The sequence below is a fragment of the Girardinichthys multiradiatus genome, chromosome 18 (genome assembly GCF_021462225.1).
Source record: "Girardinichthys multiradiatus isolate DD_20200921_A chromosome 18, DD_fGirMul_XY1, whole genome shotgun sequence".
In the NCBI taxonomy this organism is placed as follows: domain Eukaryota; kingdom Metazoa; phylum Chordata; class Actinopteri; order Cyprinodontiformes; family Goodeidae; genus Girardinichthys; species Girardinichthys multiradiatus.
The window spans coordinates 47,719,632-47,744,663 of record NC_061810.1 but is presented as its reverse complement, the minus strand read 5'-3'; the positions used below and the strand labels follow the sequence as shown (position 1 = coordinate 47,744,663).

Genomic DNA, 25,032 nt, shown 5'->3' with positions numbered 1-25,032 from the left:
CACACAACAGCTGTTGGTCAACACAATATAAAGAGATCTGTCCAAGCAAAGGGTCAAGCACAAGCTGCAAGAGCTCCCAATCCATGGCTGCAATAACAGAATTATGTCAATTTGTTTTGTATGTATAGGCCTTTATACACAAAGGAGAATGTCTGCTGAAGTTAGAGTTTTGAGTAGGAAAGTTGGATCTGGCAACTAAAGCCAGCCAGTGCGTGCAAAGTAGCACCACTAGCTACCTTAGGTAGATGGTGTTAACACCATATCAGCTACTACAAGATGTCAGCATATGGGCTGCAGAACAACTACGTGCTACAGAAATGTAACATTAGCACTACAGCACAAACGGACCCACATCTCCGGGCAGAAGTATTAGCAACATCGACTGGTCTTATCAGGCACTACCAGATGTTGGCATCTGGACTGCAGTACAACTACCTGCTACAAAAGGCTTACATTAGCACTACAGCAGTACTAGCCATTACAGGTAGCCCAACATCATCACTGCATCACAGTTAGACAAAGCTTATAGCTTCTTCAGGGCGTTAGCATTAACACTAAAGCACAAGCAGAGCTATGGGTCTGAGCACGACCTGTAGTGACATAGACTGGTCTTATGGGACTCGATAAGGTGTTAGCATCTGGACCGCAGCACAACTTAGTGCTACAGAAAGCTAACATTAGCACTTCAGCAAAACTAGACACTATAGGAAGCTAATGTTAGCACTGCAGTGTAGCAAGTCTTTGGAAGCATAGACTGTGAAAATTACTACTTAGTGAAGTTGATACTGCTAACAGTAACACATCTACTCAGAATATTATGAAAAGATGATTTATTTGTCACTGTTTCCTGGCAGCAGAGCTGGCCCAGCATGCCATCCTGGCCACTGGCTCACTAGCATTACAGTAATAGTTGTTACCCAACTCACAGATTTTTATCCATCACATCATACGAAGAACTGTCTATAAAGGTAGAAGTGACATTTATGGAATAAAAATGTTTGAGGTTTACTTTTAAGTTTAAGCTGTGACACTGTCTTGTTAATTGACAGGATAAAGAAGGGTTTGCATCCTATTTTGCAACCAACCATCAGGGATCCTTTTATTTCAACTTTAACATCCTGGTTGGTTTTTGGCCTCCAGGCAATTACACAGAAAATATAATTGTACTTTTTTAACAAATAGGAAAACCTGGGACAAGAGACTAGTTTGCTTGTGACCTTTGCTGGATAAAGGTTTTTTATTCTGATCAAAAAGACAAAATTTGATTAAGTTTTTCTCTTTTAACTTTATTTGATGAAGATACGAAATTCAATTCAATTCAATTCAAAAATACTTTATTAATCCCGAAGGGAAATTAAATGTTGTTATAGCTCATATTATGGATGTTTCTTCAAAGAGCCGTTGTAGATGCTGATGTCTGTGGGCAGGAAGGATCTCCTGTAGCGCTCCGTCTTACAGCAGATCTGAAGAAGCCTCTGACTGAAGACACTCTGTTGTTGTAGGACAGTCTCATGAAGAGGATGCTCAGGGTTCTCCATAATGTTCTTCATTTTATGAAGAATCAGAAACAGAAAAATTAACCTTCAGTGTGTAATGATCTATTGAGAAATATAAAAGCAGGTGACAGGTATCATACAGCAACGTGAATTGTGCTGCAGTGTCATTCATCACTCCTGCCAGGAGACGCCTTGGATCAGTCGTAGAGTGACTCTCCCGCCTGCAGGAGAAACCAACAGAAGTAGGTCACACTGTCCTTGCAGATTAGTGTCACTATAGCTGTTGGGGGATACTGTAGTAGTAATCTAAATTGGTGATTGGTCAGCCAGGAAAAATAATCACAGTCTGACAACAACAAATTGTTTTCAGCTTTTTTAAGGCTGAATGAATGAGTTAACTAAGAAAATAAGCTGCTGATGTTTGCACAGCATGCAATGATCCACACATTGAGTGGCAGAAAGTAAAAATGTTCCAGTGAAACAATTTTATGTGCAGTAACCGTACTAGTGACTGGATTTATCCATTTTTATGTAGAGGGAATCTCTTTGAAGCAAAGTATCTTCACCGGCATTTTTTTGTGCTATAAAGAGAAAAAGAGATTTCAGATATCAAATGAATGAACAACGAAAGTGGGCATAAAACAAATACAGTTTTAGATGCCTGAAAAACTGATAACAATAAAATAGTAAAATACAAATAGAAGTACACAATGTACAGATAAAAAGAATAACATAAAAACAAAGTACCTAATAAATGCATCAGAGGATTATTGAAAATAATGAAAACAATGTATACATAAAATAAATCAAGAAATAGGAATAAAAAACAATGAAATTATTGGTAAAGAAGATAAAATAATTAGCAAAACAGTAAATACAAGTAAAAGACAACAAACAGATAGATAAATAAATGAAAAACACCATGTATAAGTAATCCAGATAAAAAATAAATAATACAAAAAAACAATTATTTAACAGGACAGTCAAAGGCTGCACACCTCACCACCCAACGTAGAGTCACTGACGCCATAAAAAAACAAAGCCTGGTTCCGGATCGTGATCCGGATCAGCACCAAAATTTTATGGATTCTTACTTGGGCTAAGACAGAGCTCTGGTAAAATAATTCACAAACATCTGTTTGTAACCTTTCCTGTAAAGTTGTTAACTAAAACAAATGAATATGTAATAGCTTATAATGGCAGAGTTGTTTAAATTGTGTTTTAACGTTTCTGCATAAATATTTACTATTAAAAACTATAATGATGCAAAAATAGATTAATAAATAATATAGAAAAATTCTGGTGAAAAAATATATGAATGAATGGTCAAATAAACATGTGAAAAAGCTAATTATCTAACAAATAAATAATAATTATTACATAATAAGTAATTCAAAAATAAACTCAAATTAAAAATTTTGAGTTAAAACAATTAAATAAAATATCAGACTTCCTTCAGTCAGTCAGTCATTTTCTACCGCTTATTCCACAGCGGGTCGCGGGGAAGCTGGTGCCTATCTCCAGCAGTCTATGGGCGAGAGGCAGGGTACACCCTGGACAGGTCGCCAGTCCATCACAGGGCAACACACAAACAACCAAACACACTCATTCATACACCTAAGGTCAATTTAGAGAAACCAATTAACCTAACAGGCATGTCTTTGGACTGTGGGAGGAAGCTGGACTTCCTTCAATTAAGATAAAATAAAAAATAAATAAATACATAACACAAAAAGAAAGTACATGAATAGAAAGAAATACAAATGAACAAAAACAACACGAATGAAAAAATAATAAAATAGATGCATACATAAAATAAATGTTACAAAAAATAGTTGATAGATACAACTCAGAAGTACAACCTTCCACAGGAGCTGCTGGTCATATTCTACACTTCTACATCTTCTACAAAAACAGGACAGGTCCAAACTACAACGAACAATCAGGTCTGCAGGAAGAAGGTCATCATAGCTGACCTTCCCTCCGACCAAGACCTGTTCAAGTCTAGGGTCAGGAAAAGGGAAGCTAACATCTCTGCAGACCCCACACATCCTGGACACAAACTGTTTAGACTTTTAGCTACAGGTTGATCAGTACTACAGCGCTAATGGTAAATCCAGCCACCAAAGAGACAGTTTCTTTCAGGCTGTTTCTCTGAGGAACAGAATGAACACCACACAGCCTGGGTAGTCAGCTACTCTGCTGCAAACAAATTTGCATGTTTGCACTATCACAACCTGCCTTCCATTTTTATATACGATGGAAACTGAAGTCAAATTTCTTGTTTGTTTACACAAACTTGGCCAATAAAGTTGATTTTGATTCTGATTCTAACGTCTGCAGCTGCGAAACGCCAAACAAGGCCTGTTTCCACAACATCTGCATCTAAATAAACTGGCCCAACTCTAAAATTCACTTTCATTACAACCAAAATATACACTGTTACAACTAAAAGTCAGTTTCAGGTTGAAACTGTGGATGTTTTTAAGTGAACTTTAACCCACTGTCTTTGTGGCATTATGGCACCAGGAGAGACGAATCCTTGTGCTTTGGCGCCTCCTACCGGTCTTACGTATACTGACAGATTTAAAGGGGAAACGAAAACCAGATTGCAGCGTTAATCTATCTATATCTACAGGTGTTGGACAATGAAACTGAAACACCTGTCATTTTAGTGTGGGAGATTTCATGGCTAAATTGGACCAGCCTGGTAACCAGTCTTCATTGATTGCACATTGCACCACTAAGAGCAGAGTGTGAAGGTTCAATTAGCAGGGTAAGAGCACAGTTTTGCTCAAAATATTGAAATGCACACAACATTATGGGTGACAACAGAGTTCAAAAGAGGACAAATTGTTGGTGCACATCTTGCTGGTGCATCTGTGACCAAGACAGCAAGTCTTTGTGATGTATCAAGAGCCACGGTATCCAGGGTAATGTCAGCATACCACCAAGAAGGACGGACCACATCCAACAGCATTAACTGTGGACGCAAGAGGAAGCTGTCTGAAAGGGATGTTCGGGTGCTAACCTGGATTGTATCCAAAAAACATAAAACCACGGCTGCCCAAATCACAGCAGAATTAAATGTGCACCTCAACTCTCCTGTTTCCACTAGAACTGTCCGTCAGAAGCTCCACAGGGTCAATATACACGACCGGGCTGCTATAGCCAAACCTTTGGTCACTCATGCCAAACGTCGGTTTCAATGGTGCAAGGAGCGCAAATCTTGGGCTGTGGACAATGTGAAACATGTATTGTTCTCTGATGAGTCCACCTTTACTGTTTCCCCCACATCCAGGAGAGTTACGGTGTGGAGAAGCCCCAAAGAAGCGTTCCACCCAGACTGTTGCATGCCCAGAGTGAAGCATGGGGGTGGATCAGTGATGGTTTGGGCTGCCATATCATGGCATTCCCTTGGCCCAATACTTGTGCTAGATGGGCCGTCACTGCCAAGGACTACCGAACCATTCTTGAGGACCATGTGCATCCAATGGTTCAAACATTGTATCCTGAAGGCGGTGCCGTGTATCAGGATGACAATGCACCAATACACACAGCAAGACTGGTGAAGATTGGTTTGATGAACATGAAAGTGAAGTTGAACATCTCCCATGGCCTGCACAGTCACCAGATCTAAATATTATTGAGACACTTTGGGGTGTTTTGGAGGAGCGAGTCAGGAAACGTTTTCCTCCACCAGTATCATGTAGTGACCTGGCCACTATCCTGCAAGAAGAATGGCTTAAAATCCCTCTGACCACTGTGCAGGACTTGTATATGTCATTCCCAAGACGAATTGACGCTGTATTGGCCGCAAAAGGAGGCCCTACACCATACTAATAAATGATTGTGGTATAAAACCAGGTGTTTCAGTTTCATTGTCCAACCCCTGTATCATTAATCTATCATTCATAGATATCTATCTATCCTGTGCAACCATCTCCCTGTTTTTGCTCACACAGCTTGGCGTTATAGTGAGTTGGGTAATGCTGAACTATTTTTGTAGTTTTGCTGCTACAGGCAGCTAAAGCACATACGGACCACTTTTCCTTACTCTGCTACTTTCTCCTATGACTCTCCACCTTTGCATCATTATCAATCAGTGCATAATAATGCATGTAAAATATGCACATAAAGCATATTTTTTTACTGAAAATATTACTCTTCAGGGGACAAATCAACATAAAACAAATAGGCTAAAATAAATACAAATATTGACTTTCCAATAAAATATTTCCTTCTCTTGTCCACACTTTGTGTCTTTTTTTCATAGTAAAACCATACCTATGTTCTTTCTCTGTTTTTCCCTTCTGAAGGAACTATGTTAACCTCTTCCTTGCTCATCCCATAGATTGTATTACTGGCTCTAAGGCTTTCTGTCTAGCTGTGTTTGTCTCCTAGACGAAGCCACTAGTAGAGCTAATAACTAGGCAGATGGTCCACTCATAACGAGCCTGGTTCTGATACTGCTAGAGATTTCTTACTGATAAAAGGGAGTCCCTCTCTCCACTGTTGCCAACATTTTTATAGTTTTTGTTTTCCAAGGGGGTCACTTTAATCCTTTCAAACGTCTTCATCCAGTCATTATAAAGCTGTCATACCTTCCAAATGAAATGGGGCGACAGAGGAAACTTCATCACAAAGACAAATAAACTTGTCTAAACTCGATAGGTTCACAGCTACATCACAAAATAGTAATAATAATAAAAATCAGAAACATTGTAGCAAACAAATTAAATTTCTGTCATATTTCTTCATGCTTGCACCATCTTACTTCTATGGTCTGTATGAAATATTTTTTATTTAGGTCTGTAGTTTCAAAGTCATGCTGTCTGCGCATGCGTAAAATAAGGAGGTCGGTAACTCAGAACCATCTTTAATAACAGAACCGATTCCACGAGAAAGCAGAGATTTTTCGTGGGTTTAAATTGACCTAATACACGCTGTCATCTTTGTCGCACTACTTCCAAAAATGTTTATTCAGATAGTTTGATATTTTAGAGTTCGTGTTGTTAGTACTTTAATTTCAAAGTGAAAAGTTTTAATATGACCAAGCACGTGGACTGGTCGGAGTGGTGGTGGCGTCCGCCAGTTCGTTATGGAAACTGTGGGGCTCTTTATAAATATTAAGCGTCTTATTTTCCTTAAAGCTCTGAGGAAAGAAACGAACTCGGGAACGTATTTTTCATTATTATTTTAGAAATTAAATCCAGGCTGTTTTTTTTCGTGACTGCAGTTAGCACTCCTCTCCACCAGAGACCGCTGTTACGAGTCCGTTCAGGTAAAACGTTCTTAGCTCTACAGATTAAATTCATTTTACATAATGGCAAAAAACAGGATGACACTCTCATACATCTACATGTAAACGTCTTTAAAGGTGTACGTAGATATAGCCAGATTAAGTAGTTTTTGATTCTCTGCTTCCTGTTGGACTAAAGTGTGTCACGTGTCAAGGTGCAAACGCGATTTATTTTCATTTTTGGGTTGATTTAGTTTAAATTCCCACAACCGATTTACATTAAAACTACTAGATCTAAAATATAACACTGTCTCGGTTTCTGACAGAGCTTTAAAAAAAAAAAAAAAAAGGTAAAGTTTGTGAACCGTGAGTCAGACTGAGGTCTGTCAGAATGACCTGGTCTCCTCCGAGGTATTTGTGGTATCGCTTCTCGGCCTTTTGGCTAAGATCAAGTGTAGTATCTGTTCTTATCAGTTTAATATCTGATACGTCCCCTACCCGGGGACCATATATTAAATTGATTTTTTGATCAGGGAGATGGAATAGGGGCTTGCTCCGTCCACTCCACGCATCGACCTGGTATTGCATTACCTCCAGGAACGGTGTACCTCTCATATATGTTCAATGATAAATTATATATTCATAATAAAATAATAATCTTCGCTTCTCGGTCTTTTGACTAAGACAGCGATCGACACCTCTGGGTGGTGAGAGTCTTACCTGTTGTGGTTTAGTCGCTTTCATCTGACAGAAGTGTTTTTCTCTTTTGTGCAGAAAAGATCAACTTGAAGTAGTTGAAACTTTCTTCACGCTTTTTTAATTTGCTTACTGTTTATAGTATATTTATTGTGTCTTGTGATATTTTTAGACCATTTTAATTATTGCGTCTTAGGTATCATTTTTTGTTTACCATTTTTATTGGTTTATAGTACTTTTAACCCTTTTAAGGTTTTTAGTGTTTTTTAGTTTGTGGTGCCTCCACCATGTCGGCCAATCATGCCGGCATGCGGAGGCACCACAGCGTCCGTTTTTTATTCAAAGAAAATGATGGTAAGCCAATGGTAATGTCCAGACTAGACTTTTCCAGGAAGCTGATCCAGCAGACATTGAAGTTTACTGCAAATGACCTGAACTGTATCCTGACCCTGCCTTTCAACAAAGGATTTGATGTAAGTTTCTGCACAAGTGCGCTGTTACAAGAGTTTTGGACACGTTTTGAAAATGAAAAACCCCAATTTTCAGCATTCAACGTTGAGAAGCTGACTGATAATACCTTGAAAACAGTTATTGTCAGGATGTTCAATGAGACAGTTAATGCTGAAGACATTTGTATGTGGCTGGGGAGATATTGCACTGTGAAAGGCCAGGCTATGAAGGTGAGGGATGTGGATGGCATCTGGAACTGTGCTTGGAGGGTCCCAATTAAACAATGGGAAGACCCCCAAGGTTTCCAGGGCCTGAAACATCTCCCCTCGATGGTAGTCCTGGGGGAAAACAGAGGCTATATTCATTACCAGGGACAGCCTAAGCTCTGCCGGAGATGTGGAGAGCACGGCCACCTGGTTGAAGCTTGCGACAAATTGTTTTGTGGGAAATGTAGAGAAGTTGGACACATTTTCGATGAATGTACAAATGGTAGAAAATGCAACCTGTGTGGAGAGGAGGACCATCTTTTTCGAGACTGCCCAAAGTCCTTTGCAAACAAGCTTAAAAATAGAAAAATAAATGAACAAACTGAAAAGGTAAGCCAAACTACAACAGTTGAAGAGTTAATTGAAGCAGCTGGGCCAGAAAATTTAAATTTTCCGCGGAAACCTGTGATTGGAGGAGAGGAACAGGTGGAGGCGGGAACAGGGGAGGGGCCTGTAATGTCCCCACACACTGAAACATCCAATGAAGATGAGGACATGCAGGCAGAAGGCGGAGCTATGTCTCAGGATGAGGAAATGGAATCAGATGAGAGTAGTGAGGATGCCCCCCTCCCCGATGCCCAGCTGGCAAAGAGGCCAGCATCAGAGTTGTCTCCTGAGATCATCGTTGCCTTGGAAAAGAGGGGTAGGCTTGGGAACCCCTCAGATAACTCATCTGAGGAGGAGCCCAGAGTCTTCCCCTCTGACTCACTCTTTTTTGAACATAGCTCTTCAATCAACCCCAAAGGACACTATGTTAAATAAAACCTTGCAACAGAGGCCAACACCTAGAGTCCGGAAGGGGAATGGAGCTCAATCCCTTCCTTGCCCACCCTGTGAAGTGAAGGAGGAGCTCCATTCACAAGAAATTACTTAAACTAGACACCCCACCCCTTTTGGATTTTAAGTGTATTTATTTATATTTAACCCTTTAACTTCTAAAATGTCAAACCTAGTCACTTTAACCATACTCATGGCCCTCACCTTCTCAACAATCAATGTTAGAAGTGTGAAGTCGAGAGTTAGAGCCCAAAGTGTTTTATCCTTTTTAAGTTCTGTAAAGTCAGATGTGCTTTTAATTCAAGAATGTGCAATACCTTTTTTAACTAACTATACCCAGTGGCAGAACATGTGGCCACAGACGTCGATCTGGAGTGGATCAAACGACAATAAAAATGATGGAGTGGCCATTTTAATAAAAAATCCTCAGGTTCTGGTGAAGGGAAGCACTGTGGTGAGAGAAGGACGAGCACTTTTAGCAAATTTGACTTTTATGGGACAGGATTTTAACCTCTTAAATATTTATGGTTTTAATGACAAACATGACAGGTATGACCTTTTAGAGGAGCTGCAGCCCCACATGCTTGGAAAGAAACCACTTATCGTCGGGGGAGATTTTAATTGCATTTTAAGCAGAAAAGATAGGAAAAGAGCAAAACAAGATTTTAAGGTGGATAAGACATCGCTTTTACTGCAGGGAATAGTTAGGGATTTTAAACTTGTCGATTGTTTTAAAGCAATGCATCCTAGAGAGGAGGGCTTCACCTGGGTCAGTGATGATGGTTCCAAAGCCTCTCGCATAGACTATGTTTTTACTCGGGACTGTTCACCAACGGATGCTAGATTGACACCGGTGTTCTTTTCCGATCACTTAATGCTGTCCTGCACTCTTTCACTTTCTTTGGGTGTGACGACAGGGAGAGGTCTGTGGAAGCTCAACTGCTCCCTTTTGGACGACCAGGCTTTGGCCGACCAATATAGGGAGCAGTATCGGGAGTGGCAGACCCTCCAGGACTTATACGAAACACGTGCACTGTGGTGGGAGATGGTGAAGGGAAGGACCCAGACTTTCTTTCGACTGGCCGGGAAAAGGAAAAAAAGAAAAAGAAAATAGACGCATGATGGGGCTGCAGAAACGTCTGCAACGGTACTACATTTTAAATCAACAGGGAATTAATTTTAATAACGAAATTAAAGAAATTAAAAGAGAAATGTCAGCCTTGACTGACATAAAAAGCATAGGAGTTATCTTAAGAAGTAGAGAGAGGGAAATAGAGGAAGGTGAAAAATGTACGAGATACTCTTTTAAGAAAATTTTAAGTAAACCATGCTTTATCTCAGAGCTAAGACAGGAACATGGATGTCTAGCTAAAAATACAAAAGAAATGACTGAAACAGTAGAAGATTTTTATTGCAAATTATATAAAGAAAAAGCTGTATCCATGGAGAACATCACAGAAACCTTAAGTTTTATCGAAAAAACTGTCAAAGATGGCATGCTTTTAGGTCAGGATTTTAGCACCTGACTTACTTGTTGTTTTTACAGATTTTAGCCAACTGGACAGACTCCCATACAGTTTTAGAGAAGGGATAGTGACTCTTATCTATAAAGATAAAGACAAGACTGACTTAAGAAACTGGAGACCCATTACCCTTTTAAACTACGACTGCAAACTTTTTAGCAAACTTTTAGCCATACGTATGCGTTTGGTTTTAAAAGAAATCATCCAAAACAACCATAAAAGAACTTAAGAAGTAAACAATAGGAGGCGGAAGAGGGAGAACAGAAAAACATGATACAAAAACCAAAATAAAAAATCTGAGCAAAAGGTAACAAACACAAAGCCACAAACAGAGTCCAAAAATGTCACTCCGTGACACAACCCCCCCTCAAGGTCGGATTCCAGATGAACTCTGGGAACTCACAAAAATTTAAAACAAAACAACCCACCCAGGGTGGGCGGAGGGAGGCCTTGGGAGGAGGGCAAGATGCCAAAACAAAAGTAACTCCCAATAAACAAAACCAACAAAACCAGAGTCCATAATCTCCAGGAACGAGAACAAAAAATCCAGGAGGCCGATGATCAGGAGGCCTACGACGACGTAGCCAGCGGCGAAGAGAGTGATGATCCGGGGGTCGGCAGCGACAAAGTAGCCAGCGAAGAGGCAGGCGCCTTGGAGGCCTGCGGCGAGAATGCAGGCTGCTTGGAGTCTGGCTGTGGAAATGCCAGGCAAACCCACAAAGCGAGGTGTCAGGCAGTCTACGACGTGGCGAGATCCTCAGAGACTTGAACCTGGCGTCCGGCGTGGACCCAGGCTGGAACCTAGAAGACTTGGGCCTGGCGTCCGGTTCGGACCCAGGCTTAGAGTCGTCAGGCGCACGGTCTGTCAAAAAGTCAGTCGGCAAAGCGTCAGTAGGCAAAGCGTCAGTCGGCAAAGCGTCAGGCCCTGAATCAGGCTGTAGTGTGTCTGGTGCCTCGTAGTCTGGCTTTGGGTCAGGTGCTTTGTAGTCAGGCTGTAAGCCTGGTGTAACATGGTGCGCGTCAGGCTCTACAAAGTCAGTCATAAAGTCTGGTGCATAGCCAGTCAAAGTCAAAGAGTCAGTCCGTATTTCCAGTAGCACTCCCCCAGAGGAAACTGAGCAGGTGCTCTGGACCAGGTCGTGGAGGCAGCCCGACCACGGGTTCCTCCGGAACTAGGCGAGGTTCAGATGACCCTGAAGTGGCCAGCTGTGGCTCTGAAGAACCTGAAGTGGCCAGCTGTGGCTCTGAAGAACCTGAAGAGGCCAGCTGTGACTCTGAAGAACCTGAAGAGGCCAGCTGTGGCTCTTGTGGCTTGGCTGCATGCTGTGAGTCCAGAGGCTTGGCTGCAGGCTGTGAGTCCAGAGGCTTGGCTGCATGCTGTGGGTCTGAGACATCCGGACGATCTCCAGCAACTACAGGTGCTTGGGCGTTCAGGTGATCTCCAGCGAAGACCAATGCTGGGGCGTCAGGCTGAACCCCAGCGGAAACTGAAGCTGGGCCATCAGCAGATTCCTCAGAGAGGGCAGAAACTGAGGATACCATGTGCTTCTACCGGAAGCCACAAGGGGGCAGCAAAAGATCGTTGAAAAGCTGAGTCGGACCTTTGGCTTGAGATGCCGGAGCTGAGGACTGCTGCATCGGACCAGACTAAGCTAGAAGCCGGGAGGAACGCCGGAGATGCCGGGGATAGGCGAGAGGCGGTGGTCCAACCCTCAGGAAACGGGGCAGAAGCATCTCGGCGACGGCGTCGTCTTTGGCGAGTCTTAGCTGGATCTGTGCAGGGAGAGTGCAGCGGAGGCAGAGAGCTGTCTCGCACTGGGCAGAGGAAGCGCGCAGCGCCAAACTCAGGCTGCGAACTGCGGCGCTCGGAGGTATTGGCTTCTGGAGGTGGTGGCCGTCTGTGAAATGGAGGAGAAGTATGGTAGCGCAGCGGATCGGTGCCATGAAGGGGCCTAGCCAGTTTTGTGCCCCAAAACAAAGACCGCTGCTCCCTCTTCTCCTGAGCCTGACGTGCGCTCTTCTCCGCGGCACGTCGGAAGTACTCAAACAAAGTTATCATCTCATTGTCTGCTTGGTCCTGTTGTTGGCTGGTTCCTACTGTCACGTTGTGGTTGTGGATCGGACCAAAGTGCAGACAAGAGCTCGGCAGGATCATCTTTGTAATTCAACGATTTATTTACAAAGTCAAAAAACGTAGCAAAATCACTGCAGGTTTCCCAAGGCAAGATGTGGCAAAAAACAAAGCATAATCATGGACGAGAACGAGGTGTGATGAACACAAACAACCAGCACTGAACAAAGACACAAAACCAACTAATATACTGTGAGATAACAAAGGCAGATAATCAACGGAACAGGGAACAGGTGTGACAAGGAGGCAGGGAAGCAGAAGGAACAGGTGAAACAGATACAAAGGCTGAGGATGGGCAAAGTAACTAATAAACAATAAACAGAAACACAGACCAAGCAAACTTATAGACAAAGATAAATAATCAAATGGGGAATAAGGAAACTAGAATAATCATGACTAAAGTAAACAGAGAAACTAGAGGGAACATAGGAACAACAATAACAACCTGAGAACAAACAAAGAACCCATAAATAAAACCTGAATACAAAAGTAAACAAACCTAACCACACTGACTGAAATAACTGGAAAGGAAACAGAAAATAAACTAGTAAACAAGAAGAGTGCAAAGGAACAAATAAAACACAATTAACCACAAAGATACTAAAGAGAAATAAAACTAGAGAATCTGGGGAAGACCAAGAACTATAATAATTACAATAATAATAATAATAATAATAAACCATACAAACTAATAAGAAAACAACCATAAAATAACTTAAATAGTAAACACTAGGAGGTGGAAGAGGGAGAAAAGAAAAACATGATACAAAAACCAAAATAGAAAAATCTGAGCAAAAGGTAAACAAACACAAAGCCACAAACAGAGTCCAAAAATGTCACTCCGTGACAATGTCACACCAACGGAAGTTTTCTTTTTTGATGTTTTATCTATTTTAGTTTGGTTAAGTTATTATTATTATTATTTTAGAGCTGTAGGTCACCTGTTGCCAAAATATTTGGAACAGGAACAAAAATTTAGAAAATGTTTGTAACTTAAGTCATTTGTAAAACTAAGATATTGTGGCAGCACTCACTCGGGTTTTCAAAATAAAAGTCTAAATAGCAGATGTTGGGGAACTTTTTTTCTAAGAGTTGAAAATATGCATCATTGTAGGACAAATGGCATTTCAACTGTATGTAGCTCTTCACTGAACACACCAAGCAAAGTGAGAGGAAAATGTATTCTTAAATTTAATTTCACTGAGTTTGTTAAACATGTGTTAAAGGGCAAACATCTTTATTAGTCCACATCGTTTTGAAATAGCCTATGTAGGTTTTTCTTGTTATAGACCTAGTCTTCCACAGGGCTTTGTTGTAGCTGCAAAAATTGTGCTTGTAAAATAACAGAGATGTAAAAGCCAAATCGCAGCCAAATAGAAAATTTTATTCCAGCATATAATATATATATATATATATATATATATATATATATATTATATGCATCATTTGTGATGTTAAAGTAGAGTCTAACTATGTACATATTTTTAAAAAGGACCATCTTTCCCCAAAATCTTTGATGGCATTACCTTTCCATTACAAGACGAAAAATCAGTTTTGTTCTAATTAAGCTGGTGTGTGTTTCAATAAATATGACAGAAACCTAAAATCAAAATGCAACGTTTTGATTTAAATGGTAAAAACTGTTTGTTTATTATCTTCTGATGTTTCACACATCTTTTGTGTTGTATTTGCGATTAAATTTAATTCAACGTTATTAAGTGCGCGCATGCGCATGTTCCACCGCGAAGCACTAACTACCTGTTTAAAACGTGGACACATGCTAACAGAAAGACAAAAATTTTGGTAAGTTCATATTTAACCTCCTGTGTTGACATTTCCCTCATTTATATTAACTAAATAACTTACTAATAACATAATATAATGGATAGATGCAATTTATTTCCTGTTTCACTAAACAGGTATTTCGGTTTAGCCACGTTAGCATACTGCAGTGATTTTGTGTAGGTTTTTTGCTTTTGTTTAGGTTAACCAAGTTGTCCCTGAACCTGATAATTTTCTCCCTGATTAAAGATAGATGCGGGTAATATTTTAAATATGTGTATTAATTTTAGCTTACTACAACAGACTTACTGTTAAGGTTGCTAATGTAAGCTAATTCGTTTCAGGAAACCTTTTAAGCTAACTTCCAATTAGCTTCTCTGTAAAAAAAAATAGTAAATCCTGTTTCTTATAACTGCCTTCAACTAAATACTAATCTGACGGGTACTTTTTTTTTTGTTAACGACTGTTAACATTAAATGTAAATAAATTGTCGGTCAGCCTGTTTAAAATATTCATATATACGGAGCAGAGCAGGGAGCGACAAACTTAGCTTTTCTGTTAGAAGGCGCTCACGGGTCAGTCTATTTGTTCCAACGGTTTTACACTTTTCTACTTTTAAGTTTATTAACTAAAAAAAAAAAAACACCACTAACTCTTCTGCCAAGCAAATACATGTTTCTAAAAAAAAAATAGGTGTTAGTAGTTTTTGCTTCTCGGCTTCCTATTGGTCTAAATACGTATCACGTGTCCAGGAAGAAACACGAATTCTCTCTAATGGTAAATACTTTCACTGCAGTAGAACAACATACGCGTCACATGGTCAACAAAGGTTAAATTAAACCTTTTCCCCCGTTTTTGTGTGTGTCGCAAAATGTTTAATGTAGAACCGTGAGTCAGACTGAGGTCTGTCAGAATGACCTGGTCTCCTCCGAGGTATTTGTGGTATCGCTTCTCGGCCTTTTGGCTAAGATCAAGTGTAGTATCTGTTCTTATCAGAGAAGAAACAAGAGCCAAATGGCACGTTAGGTCATTTTTTTTTGTCGCTGAATAATTTGGGCTTTTAAAAGTTTAAACCGACTGTGATAATGCTGGAGAGAACCAAGACGACAGTGGTCGCGGACATTATTTTTACTCAGAGTCAAACACCTGAGAAGAAGGACGCTGTTCTCTGTCGGTGCTCCAGGGCCTTCGTAGAGGATAGAGAGCTGTACTGCTCTGACAACAGACTGCTTTCCTCTGGCATAGAAGACACTGAAGTGCAAGCTACTGAACATTATGAATCTAAAAAAGAGGAAGAGGAACAAGTCTTGGATGAAGAGTCTCAGCTGATGACTATGATGGGTCTGCCTTTAGCATTTGCCAGCTCCTCTGAACAGAAGAAAAGAAGAAGGCCATACAGAAAGCCCGTCACATGCGTGGAAGATAAAGAGGCTGACAAAGATTTACCACAGGTTTACAAAACAGATGAATGCCAGAACGAACTGCAGCAAGTAGTGGATGTTGACGAAGAGATTCATGACACCTGTTGGGAATCCTATTGGGCTCAGAATGGGCAGGATTTGCTGTGGAGCTCCTGGCTAGAGAAGCATCCAGACACCAGTTTACCATCTGCAGATGATGTTGGAACTGTCGCTGCTCCTTGGGATAATCCAGATACGAAGGCTCTCTGGGACAAACTGGCTACGGAGACTTACTACTCGTATTGGGAGCGATTTTCATATTGGACAGCATTAGGCTGGACTACTGATCCTCGAATGTGTAACTGGAGCACTGGTGAAGATGTGCAGACAGACACTCAGACAAAGTCAAACAAACAGACAAAAGGGAAAACTGGAGTTGGGAACCAAGAAAGAAAAAGCAAAGTTGATGTTATGAGTTTTCTGTTCAGAGAAACGTGCACAATACAGGAAAGCGGGAGCTGTGCGACTGACTTAGAGGCAAACAGATACTTTGTTTGCAGCTCTGATGTTAGAAAGCAGTCAGATGAGGAATGTCGTTGCTGTGAGGATCCTTCAGACGGTGGGAATGATCAGAAGGAACCTGCTGGCACATCTAAAGAGAACAGTCCTAAACAAACAGATTCAATGCAACTCACCATCCTACCTGACAGAATCTTCAGCTCAAACAGCAAAATGTCAGAGAGAAGAGAAGAAGATGATGATGATGGTGATAAGCACCCAAGAAGGTTTACGAAAATTAAACGCAGTCATGAGCTGGATGTGGAGGAGTGTCCACATCTTACACCTGAGGAAGTCTGGTCTGAACTAGGACTTAAACACAAATTGCAGCCCCAGTTTGGCACTGTAATAAGGTATGAAGATATTAATAGTCCAAAGCCTCAGAGGACAAGCAAGGTATTCAGCAGTATCAACAAACACATCAGATTCTCCGAGATGGATGCAGACAACACAAATCCCATTAGCCCTTCCCTGTACAAGGCTCAAAAGTTTCTTCAAAACATGCGAAGGGAAGCACAAATGAAGATGATTAAGAGAAAAAGTGTTGGGCCTGTGGAAGAAGAGGGATACGATTACGAATCCACTTCAGAAACTAAAGTTATGGAGAACAGTGCTTGCAACACTTCCTCCAACTTCACTAAAAGGTCTGTGGAAGTGCCAACAGAGGAGGATCATCCTGGAGGATCACTAACATTTCAAGAAAAAGTGGACTTCATTCCATTGAACACACTTGAAGGGCAGAAAGCTAAACATGTGATGAAGCCAAATAAGAACCGTAAAAGAAGAAAGAAGCAGCAGGTCCCAGCAGAGATGGCAGGTGATAGTGAACTTGCTAAATACTGGGCTCAACGCTACAGACTGTTTTCCCTCTTTGATGACGGGATTAGGCTGGATCGAGAGGGGTGGTTCTCTGTGACACCAGAGAAGATTGCTGAGCACATTGCCCTCAAGGTTGAACAGAGCTTTTCTGACTCTCATCTGGTGATCGATGCCTTCTGCGGTGTGGGAGGAAATGCCATCCAGTTTGCACTCACTGGAAAGAGAGTCTTGGCCATTGATATAGATGCAGATCGGCTGGACATGGCTCGACACAATGCTGTTGTCTACAATATTGTTGACCGAATTGACTTCCTGCAAGGAGACTTCCTTCAGCTGGCACCTACTCTGCGTGGTGATGTGGTCTTCCTGTCCCCACCATGGGGCGGACCGGACTATTTGAATGCGGATGTATTTGACATTAGGACCATGATGGAACCTGATGGCTTCAAGATCTTCAGCCAAGCAAAACAGATAACAGAAAATATTGTGTATTTCCTGCCCCGCAATGCAGATGTGAATCAGGTTGCCTCTTTGGCCGGTCTAGGAGGGAAAGTTGAAGTGGAGCAGAACTTCCTAAACAACAAGTTGAAGACTGTAACTGCGTACTTTGGTGACCTGATAAAGCCTGATGCCTAGCAGAGGCATGGACCACTTAGGATTTTTTTTATTTCATATTTTCGTGGATTTTCTCCTTAGGAGTCCAAGCAAGTCAAGTGAAACAAAGTTTTATATCTGTGTGTCTTAGCCTTTTTTGTACTTATAAACCCATTTAAAGTTTTATACAAAGATAATTCCAGAAAGAAATTCTTTCCTTGATTCCATTTGGTTGATCATAACATTCCAGGGTTTTCTGTTTTCTTGTCAGAGTTGGAAAAAAGTTTAATTGAGGACAAACAATAAAAAAAAACAGTATGTGGAGCACTGCTGCGCATCTTCACTGCTTGTGCATTTAAAAAGGTTTTATAGGTTGTAGTCTTTGAATGTTCTGTTTAATTGTGTTAAGGTGGTCTGTGTTGTCGCAGACGTTTCAGTAATAAAATATACGTGAGCAAAAAAAAAAAAAAAAAAAAGAAATCTGTTCTTATCAGATCATCGTTGCCTTGGAAAAGAGGGGTAGGCTTGGGAACCCCTCAGATAACTCATCTGAGGAGGAGCCCAGAGTCTTCCCCTCTGACTCACCAAATGAGGTCTCTTTTTTGAACATAGCTCTTCAATCAACCCCAAAGGACACTATGTTAAATAAAACCTTGCAACAGAGGCCAACACCTAGAGTCCGGAAGGGGAATGGAGCTCAATCCCTTCCTTGCCCACCCTGTGAAGTGAAGGAGGAGCTCCATTCACAAGAAATTACCTAAACTAGACACCCCACCCCTTTTGGATTTTAAGTGTATTTATTTATATTTAACCGTTTAAACTTCTAAAATGTCAAACCTAGTCACTTTAACCATACTCATGGCCCTCACCTTCTCAACAATCAATGTTAGAAGTGTGAAGTCAAGAGTTAGAGCCCAAAGTGTTTTATCCTTTTTAAGTTCTGTAAAGTTAGATGTGCTTTTAATTCAAGAATGTGCAATACCTTTTTTAACTAACTATACCCAGTGGCAGAACATGTGGCCACAGACGTCGATCTGGAGTGGATCAAACGACAATAAAAATGATGGAGTGGCCATTTTAATAAAAAATCCTCAGGTTCTGGTGAAGGGAAGCACTGTGGTGAGAGAAGGACGAGCACTTTTAGCAAATTTGACTTTTATGGGACAGGATTTTAACCTCTTAAATATTTATGGTTTTAATGACAAACATGACAGGTATGACCTTTTAGAGGAGCTGCGGCCCCACATGCTTGGAAAGAAACCACTTATCGTCGGGGGAGATTTTAATTGCATTTTAAGCAGAAAAGATAGGAAAAGAGCAAAACAAGATTTTAAGGTGGATAAGACATCGCTTTTACTGCAGGGAATAGTTAGGGATTTTAAACTAGTCGATTGTTTTAAAGCAATGCATCCTAGAGAGGAGGGCTTCACCTGGGTCAGTGATGATGGTTCCAAAGCCTCTCGCATAGACTATGTTTTTACTCGGGACTGTTCACCAACGGATGCTAGATTGACACCGGTGTTCTTTTCCGATCACTTAATGCTGTCCTGCACTCTTTCACTTTCTTTGGGTGTGACGACAGGGAGAGGTCTGTGGAAGCTCAACTGCTCCCTTTTGGACGACCAGGCTTTGGCCGACCAATATAGGGAGCAGTATCGGGAGTGGCAGACCCTCCAGGACTTATACGAAACACGTGCACTGTGGTGGGAGATGGTGAAGGGAAGGACCCAGACTTTCTTTCGACTGGCCGGGAAAAGGAAAAAAGAAAAAGAAAACAGACGCATGATGGGGCTGCAGAAACGTTTGCAACGGTACTACATTTTAAATCAACAGGGAATTAATTTTAATAACGAAATTAAAGAAATTAAAAGAGAAATGTCAGCCTTGACTGACATAAAAAGCATAGGAGTTATCTTAAGAAGTAGAGAGAGGGAAATAGAAGAAGGAGAAAAATGTACGAGATACTTTTTTAAGAAAATTTTAAGTAAACCATGCTTTATCTCAGAGCTAAGACAGGAACATGGATGTCTAGCTAAAAGTACAAAAGAAATAACCAAAACAGTAGAAGATTTTTATTGCAAATTATATAAAGAAAAAGCTGTATCCATGGAGAACATCACAGAAACCTTAAGTTTTATCGAAAAAACTGTCAAAGATGGCATGCTTTTAGGTCAGGATTTTACCAGTTTAGAGCTCGATAAATGTCTTAAAAGTTTTAAGAGAGGGAAGTCCCCAGGATCAGATGGACTCCCTCTAGAGTTTTACTTGACTTTTTGGGACATTTTAGCACCTGACTTACTTGTTGTTTTTACAGATTTTAGCCAACTGGACAGACTCCCAGACAGTTTTAGAGAAGGGATAGTGACTCTTATCTATAAAGATAAAGACAAGACTGACTTGAGAAACTGGAGACCCATTACCCTTTTAAACTGTGACTGCAAACTTTTTAGCAAACTTTTAGCCATACGTATGCGTTTGGTTTTAAAAGAAATCATCCACCCGGATCAAGCCTGTGCCATTGAAGGCAGGAAGATCACCGACAGCCTCGTACTGATTCGAGACACCATCTGTTTTGCGAGAGACAGAAACATTCGGCTAGTAGTCCTAAATTTAGATTTTGAGAAAGCCTTTGATCGGGTCTCGCACCAGTACCTTTTCCAGGTACTGCATAAAATGGGTTTTCCTGAAAGGTTTTTAGTCTGGGTGGGACTGCTGTATCGGGACATTTCCAGCAAATTCATGGTAAACGGGCATCTGACAAAAGCAGTAAAAATTAACTGCGGTGTCCGTCAGGGTTGTCCGTTATCTGCCCTCCTGTACGTGATTTGTATAGAACCGTTGGCACAGATCTTGAGAAGAGACCCACAAATCAGGGGGGTAGGAATACCAGGAGGAGGAGGACAAACAACAAAATGCATTTTATACATGGATGACATCAACATTTTATGTACTGACCTTTTATCTGTAAACAGAGCTCTTGACGTGACCGACTGGTTTGGACAAGCCTCTGGCTCAAAACTAAATAAAAATAAAACGAGAGCACAATTTTATGGACCGTGGGCGACAACCGAAACGACAGGACTTCCACTAGATGTGACACAGACTGACCAACGAATACTGGGCATCAAATTTAACAATGTGGGTGGAGGAGACACAAACTGGGTGGACATGATAGGTAAAGTAAAGCAACGACTGGGATTCTGGGGACTTAGGAAATTGACTTTTGAAGGCAAGGTTTTAATCATTAAAGCAGTGATTTTACCTTTGCTTTTATTGACCAGTTCTGTTTTTTTACCACCCAGGAGAGTGATTTTAGAATTGGAACGTGCCATTTTTTATTTCTTGTGGGGCTCCAAATGGGAAAGACTGAGAAGAGACATAATGAAGAAGCCAAAGGAGAAGGGAGGAAAAGGGGTCCCTGACCTGTACCTGTTTTTAGGAAGCTTATACACAAGCACCCACCTGAAGCAGGCTATGGATCCCTCCAGCAATCCAAAAACCAAAGCGATGACGAGATTTTGGATGGGATCTTTTTTGAGACAGTTGAAACTTTTAAGCCCTGATCTTAGAATACCTGTGGCTTTTAACATGCCCCCAGCTTACTCTCTTATAAAGAAGTTTTTATTGCATTTTAACTTGGAAAAAGAAGAGCAGAACATTTTAATTAACCACCGCTCTCTCATTTCTGTTGTGCAGGAGCGGGAACAAGTGACTCCAGTGCGCGGCCTCTCTTTTGGGGAGCCCAAGACAGTTTGGCTCAATGTGAACCATCCCAGGCTCCCAAACAGACTTCGAGACTTGTCATGGATGGTGGCTCACGAGATCCTCCCAGTCAGGACCGTCATGCACTCTCGGGGCATGTCAGTAACATCTGTGTGCCCCCGACCAGGTTGTGGCGCGCCTGAATCGGTGAGGCACCTGCTCTGGGAGTGCAGCGCTGCCGTAGACCAGTGGGCAAAGGCCGGCTCCTTACAATTCCCGTACTTACCGGCAAGGGAGGTCCTCACAGCACAACTAGTGCTTTACGGGGTGAGCCGTGGCATACACACAGAGAAAAAGGACTTTGCCGAGATGTGGCTCACCCTTGCCGCCATTAAAGACGCCATATGGACCTCCAGAAACTTGCTGGTAAGGAAGCACAAGCAGATTCCCCCCGTGGCTGTGATCCAGATGGCAGCAGCAACAAGGAAGTCGACCACAGCTGCAGGCGGCAGGCCTAGGACACAGCCACAAAGAAGCATCGCCTCTGTGCCCATTCGGACGAAGGAGCCGGAGCCACACAAACAAAGGTTAAAGCAGCGCCGGCCTGGCTCTCCGGGTGAGGCAGGTGGGAAGGAGCATCAGGGTGGGGATCCCCTCTGAGCACCATGACTGTTTGGGAGAATGAGATGGTTTTCTATGACTTTTTAAGGAGTCACCCCGCTCCTACACATATTTTAAAAATTGCACTGTCACTTTAAAAAAAACAATATATATGACGTTTTAAACATCTCTTAAGATCAGAGGACTAATCCTATTGTTTTATTATTGTATTATTGTAATGTATTGTATTACCTGAAGAACTGTGCTCTGAATGTATGTGTCAATAAATTTTTTCGAAAGAAAAATCTGTTCTTATCAGTTTAATATCTGATACGTCCCCTACCCGGGGACCATATATTAAATTGATTTTTGGATCAGGGAGATGGAATAGGGGCTTGCTCCGTCCACTCCACGCATCGACCTGGTATTGCATTACCTCCAGGAACGGTGTACCTCTCATATATGTTCAATGATAAATTATATATTCATAATAAAATAATAATCTTCGCTTCTCGGTCTTTTGACTAAGACAGCGATCGACACCTCTGGGTGGTGAGAGTCTTACCTGTTGTGGTTTAGTCGCTTTCATCTGACAGAAGTGTTTTTCTCTTTTGTGCAGAAAAGATCAACTTGAAGTAGTTGAAACTTTCTTCACGCTTTTTTAATTTGCTTACTGTTTATAGTATATTTATTGTGTCTTGTGATATTTTTAGACCATTTTAATTATTGCGTCTTAGGTATCATTTTTTGTTTACCATTTTTATTGGTTTATAGTACTTTTAACCCTTTTAAGGTTTTTAGTGTTTTTTAGTTTGTGGTGCCTCCACCATGTCGGCCAATCATGCCGGCATGCGGAGGCACCACAGCGTCCGTTTTTTATTCAAAGAAAATGATGGTAAGCCAATGGTAATGTCCAGACTAGACTTTTCCAGGAAGCTGATCCAGCAGACATTGAAGTTTACTGCAAATGACCTGAACTGTATCCTGACCCTGCCTTTTAACAAAGGATTTGATGTGAGTTTCTGCACAAGTGCGCTGTTACAAGAGTTTTGGACACGTTTTGAAAATGAAAAACCCCCATTTTCAGCATTCAACGTTGAGAAGCTGACTGATAATACCTTGAAAACAGTTATTGTCAGGATGTTCAATGAGACAGTTAATGCTGAAGACATTTGTATGTGGCTGGGGAGATATTGCACTGTGAAAGGCCAGGCTATGAAGGTGAGGGATGTGGATGGCATCTGGAACTGTGCTTGGAGGGTCCCAATTAAACAATGGGAAGACCCCCAAGGTTTCCAGGGCCTGAAACATCTCCCCTCAATGGTAGTCCTGGGGGAAAACAGAGGCTATATTCATTACCAGGGACAGCCTAAGCTCTGCCGGAGATGTGGAGAGCACGGCCACCTGGTTGAAGCTTGTGACAAATTGTTTTGTGGGAAATGTAGAGAAGTTGGACACATTTTCGATGAATGTACAAATGGTAGAAAATGCAACCTGTGTGGAGAGGAGGACCATCTTTTTCGAGACTGCCCAAAGTCCTTTGCAAACAAGCTTAAAAATAGAAAAATAAATGAACAAACTGAAAAGGTAAGCCAAACTACAACAGTTGAAAAGTTAATTGAAGCAGCTGGGCCAGAAAATGTAAATTTTCCGCCAAAACCTGTGATTGGAGGAGAGGAACAGGTGGAGGCGGGAACAGGGGAGGGGCCTGTAATGTCCCCACACACTGAAACATCCAATGAAGATGAGGACATGCAGGCAGAAGGCGGAGCTATGTCTCAGGATGAGGAAATGGAATCAGATGAGAGTAGTGAGGATGCCCCCCTCCCCGATGCCCAGCTGGCAAAGAGGCCAGCATCAGAGTTGTCTCCTGAGAACATCGTTGCCTTGGAAAAGAGGGGTAGGCTTGGGAACCCCTCAGATAACTCATCTGAGGAGGAGCCCAGAGTCTTCCCCTCTGACTCACTCTTTTTTGAACATAGCTCTTCAATCAACCCCAAAGGGCACTATGTTAAATAAAACCTTGCAACAGAGGCCAACACCTAGAGTCCGGAAGGGGAATGGAGCTCAATCCCTTCCTTGCCCACCCTGTGAAGTGAAGGAGGAGCTCCATTCACAAGAAATTACTTAAACTAGACACCCCACCCCTTTTGGATTTTAAGTGTATTTATTTATATTTAACCGTTTTAACCTCTAAAATGTCAAACCTAGTCACTTTAACCATACTCATGGCCCTCACCTTCTCAACAATCAATGTTAGAAGTGTGAAGTCGAGAGTTAGAGCCCAAAGTGTTTTATCCTTTTTAAGTTCTGTAAAGTCAGATGTGCTTTTAATTCAAGAATGTGCAATACCTTTTTTAACTAACTATACCCAGTGGCAGAACATGTGGCCACAGACGTCGATCTGGAGTGGATCAAACGACAATAAAAATGATGGAGTGGCCATTTTAATAAAAAATCCTCAGGTTCTGGTGAAGGGAAGCACTGTGGTGAGAGAAGGACGAGCACTTTTAGCAAATTTGACTTTTATGGGACAGGATTTTAACCTCTTAAATATTTATGGTTTTAATGACAAACATGACAGGTATGACCTTTTAGAGGATCTGCGGCCCCACATGCTTGGAAAGAAACCACTTATCGTCGGGGGAGATTTTAATTGCATTTTAAGCAGAAAAGATAGGAAAAGAGCAAAACAAGATTTTAAGGTGGATAAGACATCGCTTTTACTGCAGGGAATAGTTAGGGATTTTAAACTTGTCGATTGTTTTAAAGCAATGCATCCTAGAGAGGAGGGCTTCACCTGGGTCAGTGGTGATGGTTCCAAAGCCTCTCGCATAGACTATGTTTTTACTCGGGACTGTTCACCAACGGATGCTAGATTGACACCGGTGTTCTTTTCCGATCACTTAATGCTGTCCTGCACTCTTTCACTTTCTTTGGGTGTGACGACAGGGAGAGGTCTGTGGAAGCTCAACTGCTCCCTTTTGGACGACCAG

The 25,032-nt window shown here is 41.5% G+C and overlaps 1 protein-coding gene, 2 non-coding genes and 1 pseudogene across 3 annotated transcripts; all 4 read left to right on the top strand.

Annotated features, from left to right (window-relative positions):
• Window positions 1–7,160: 7,160 nt before the first annotated feature.
• LOC124884789 lies at window positions 7,161–7,351 on the top strand. Its single transcript, XR_007042511.1, has one exon. It is a non-coding gene; the product is annotated as a U2 spliceosomal RNA (small nuclear RNA).
• A 7,956-nt stretch (window positions 7,352–15,307) lies between these two features.
• LOC124884800 lies at window positions 15,308–15,489 on the top strand. Its single transcript, XR_007042517.1, has one exon. It is a non-coding gene; the product is annotated as a U2 spliceosomal RNA (small nuclear RNA).
• LOC124884297 (trimethylguanosine synthase-like) lies at window positions 15,403–18,210 on the top strand. The gene has a single exon (XM_047392134.1). The coding sequence runs from the start codon at window positions 15,449–15,451 to the stop codon at window positions 17,774–17,776; it is 2,328 nt and encodes a 775-aa protein (XP_047248090.1). The 5' UTR covers window positions 15,403–15,448; the 3' UTR covers window positions 17,777–18,210.
• A 4,109-nt stretch (window positions 18,211–22,319) lies between these two features.
• Window positions 22,320–22,494, top strand: LOC124884797 (annotated as a pseudogene).
• The last annotated feature ends 2,538 nt before the right edge of the window (window positions 22,495–25,032 follow it).

Bases quoted from the DNA above. Each gene is read 5' to 3' on its own strand.
- LOC124884297 (XM_047392134.1), top strand. From the start codon at position 15,449: ATGCTGGAGAGAACCAAGACGACAGTGGTCGCGGACATTATTTTTACT.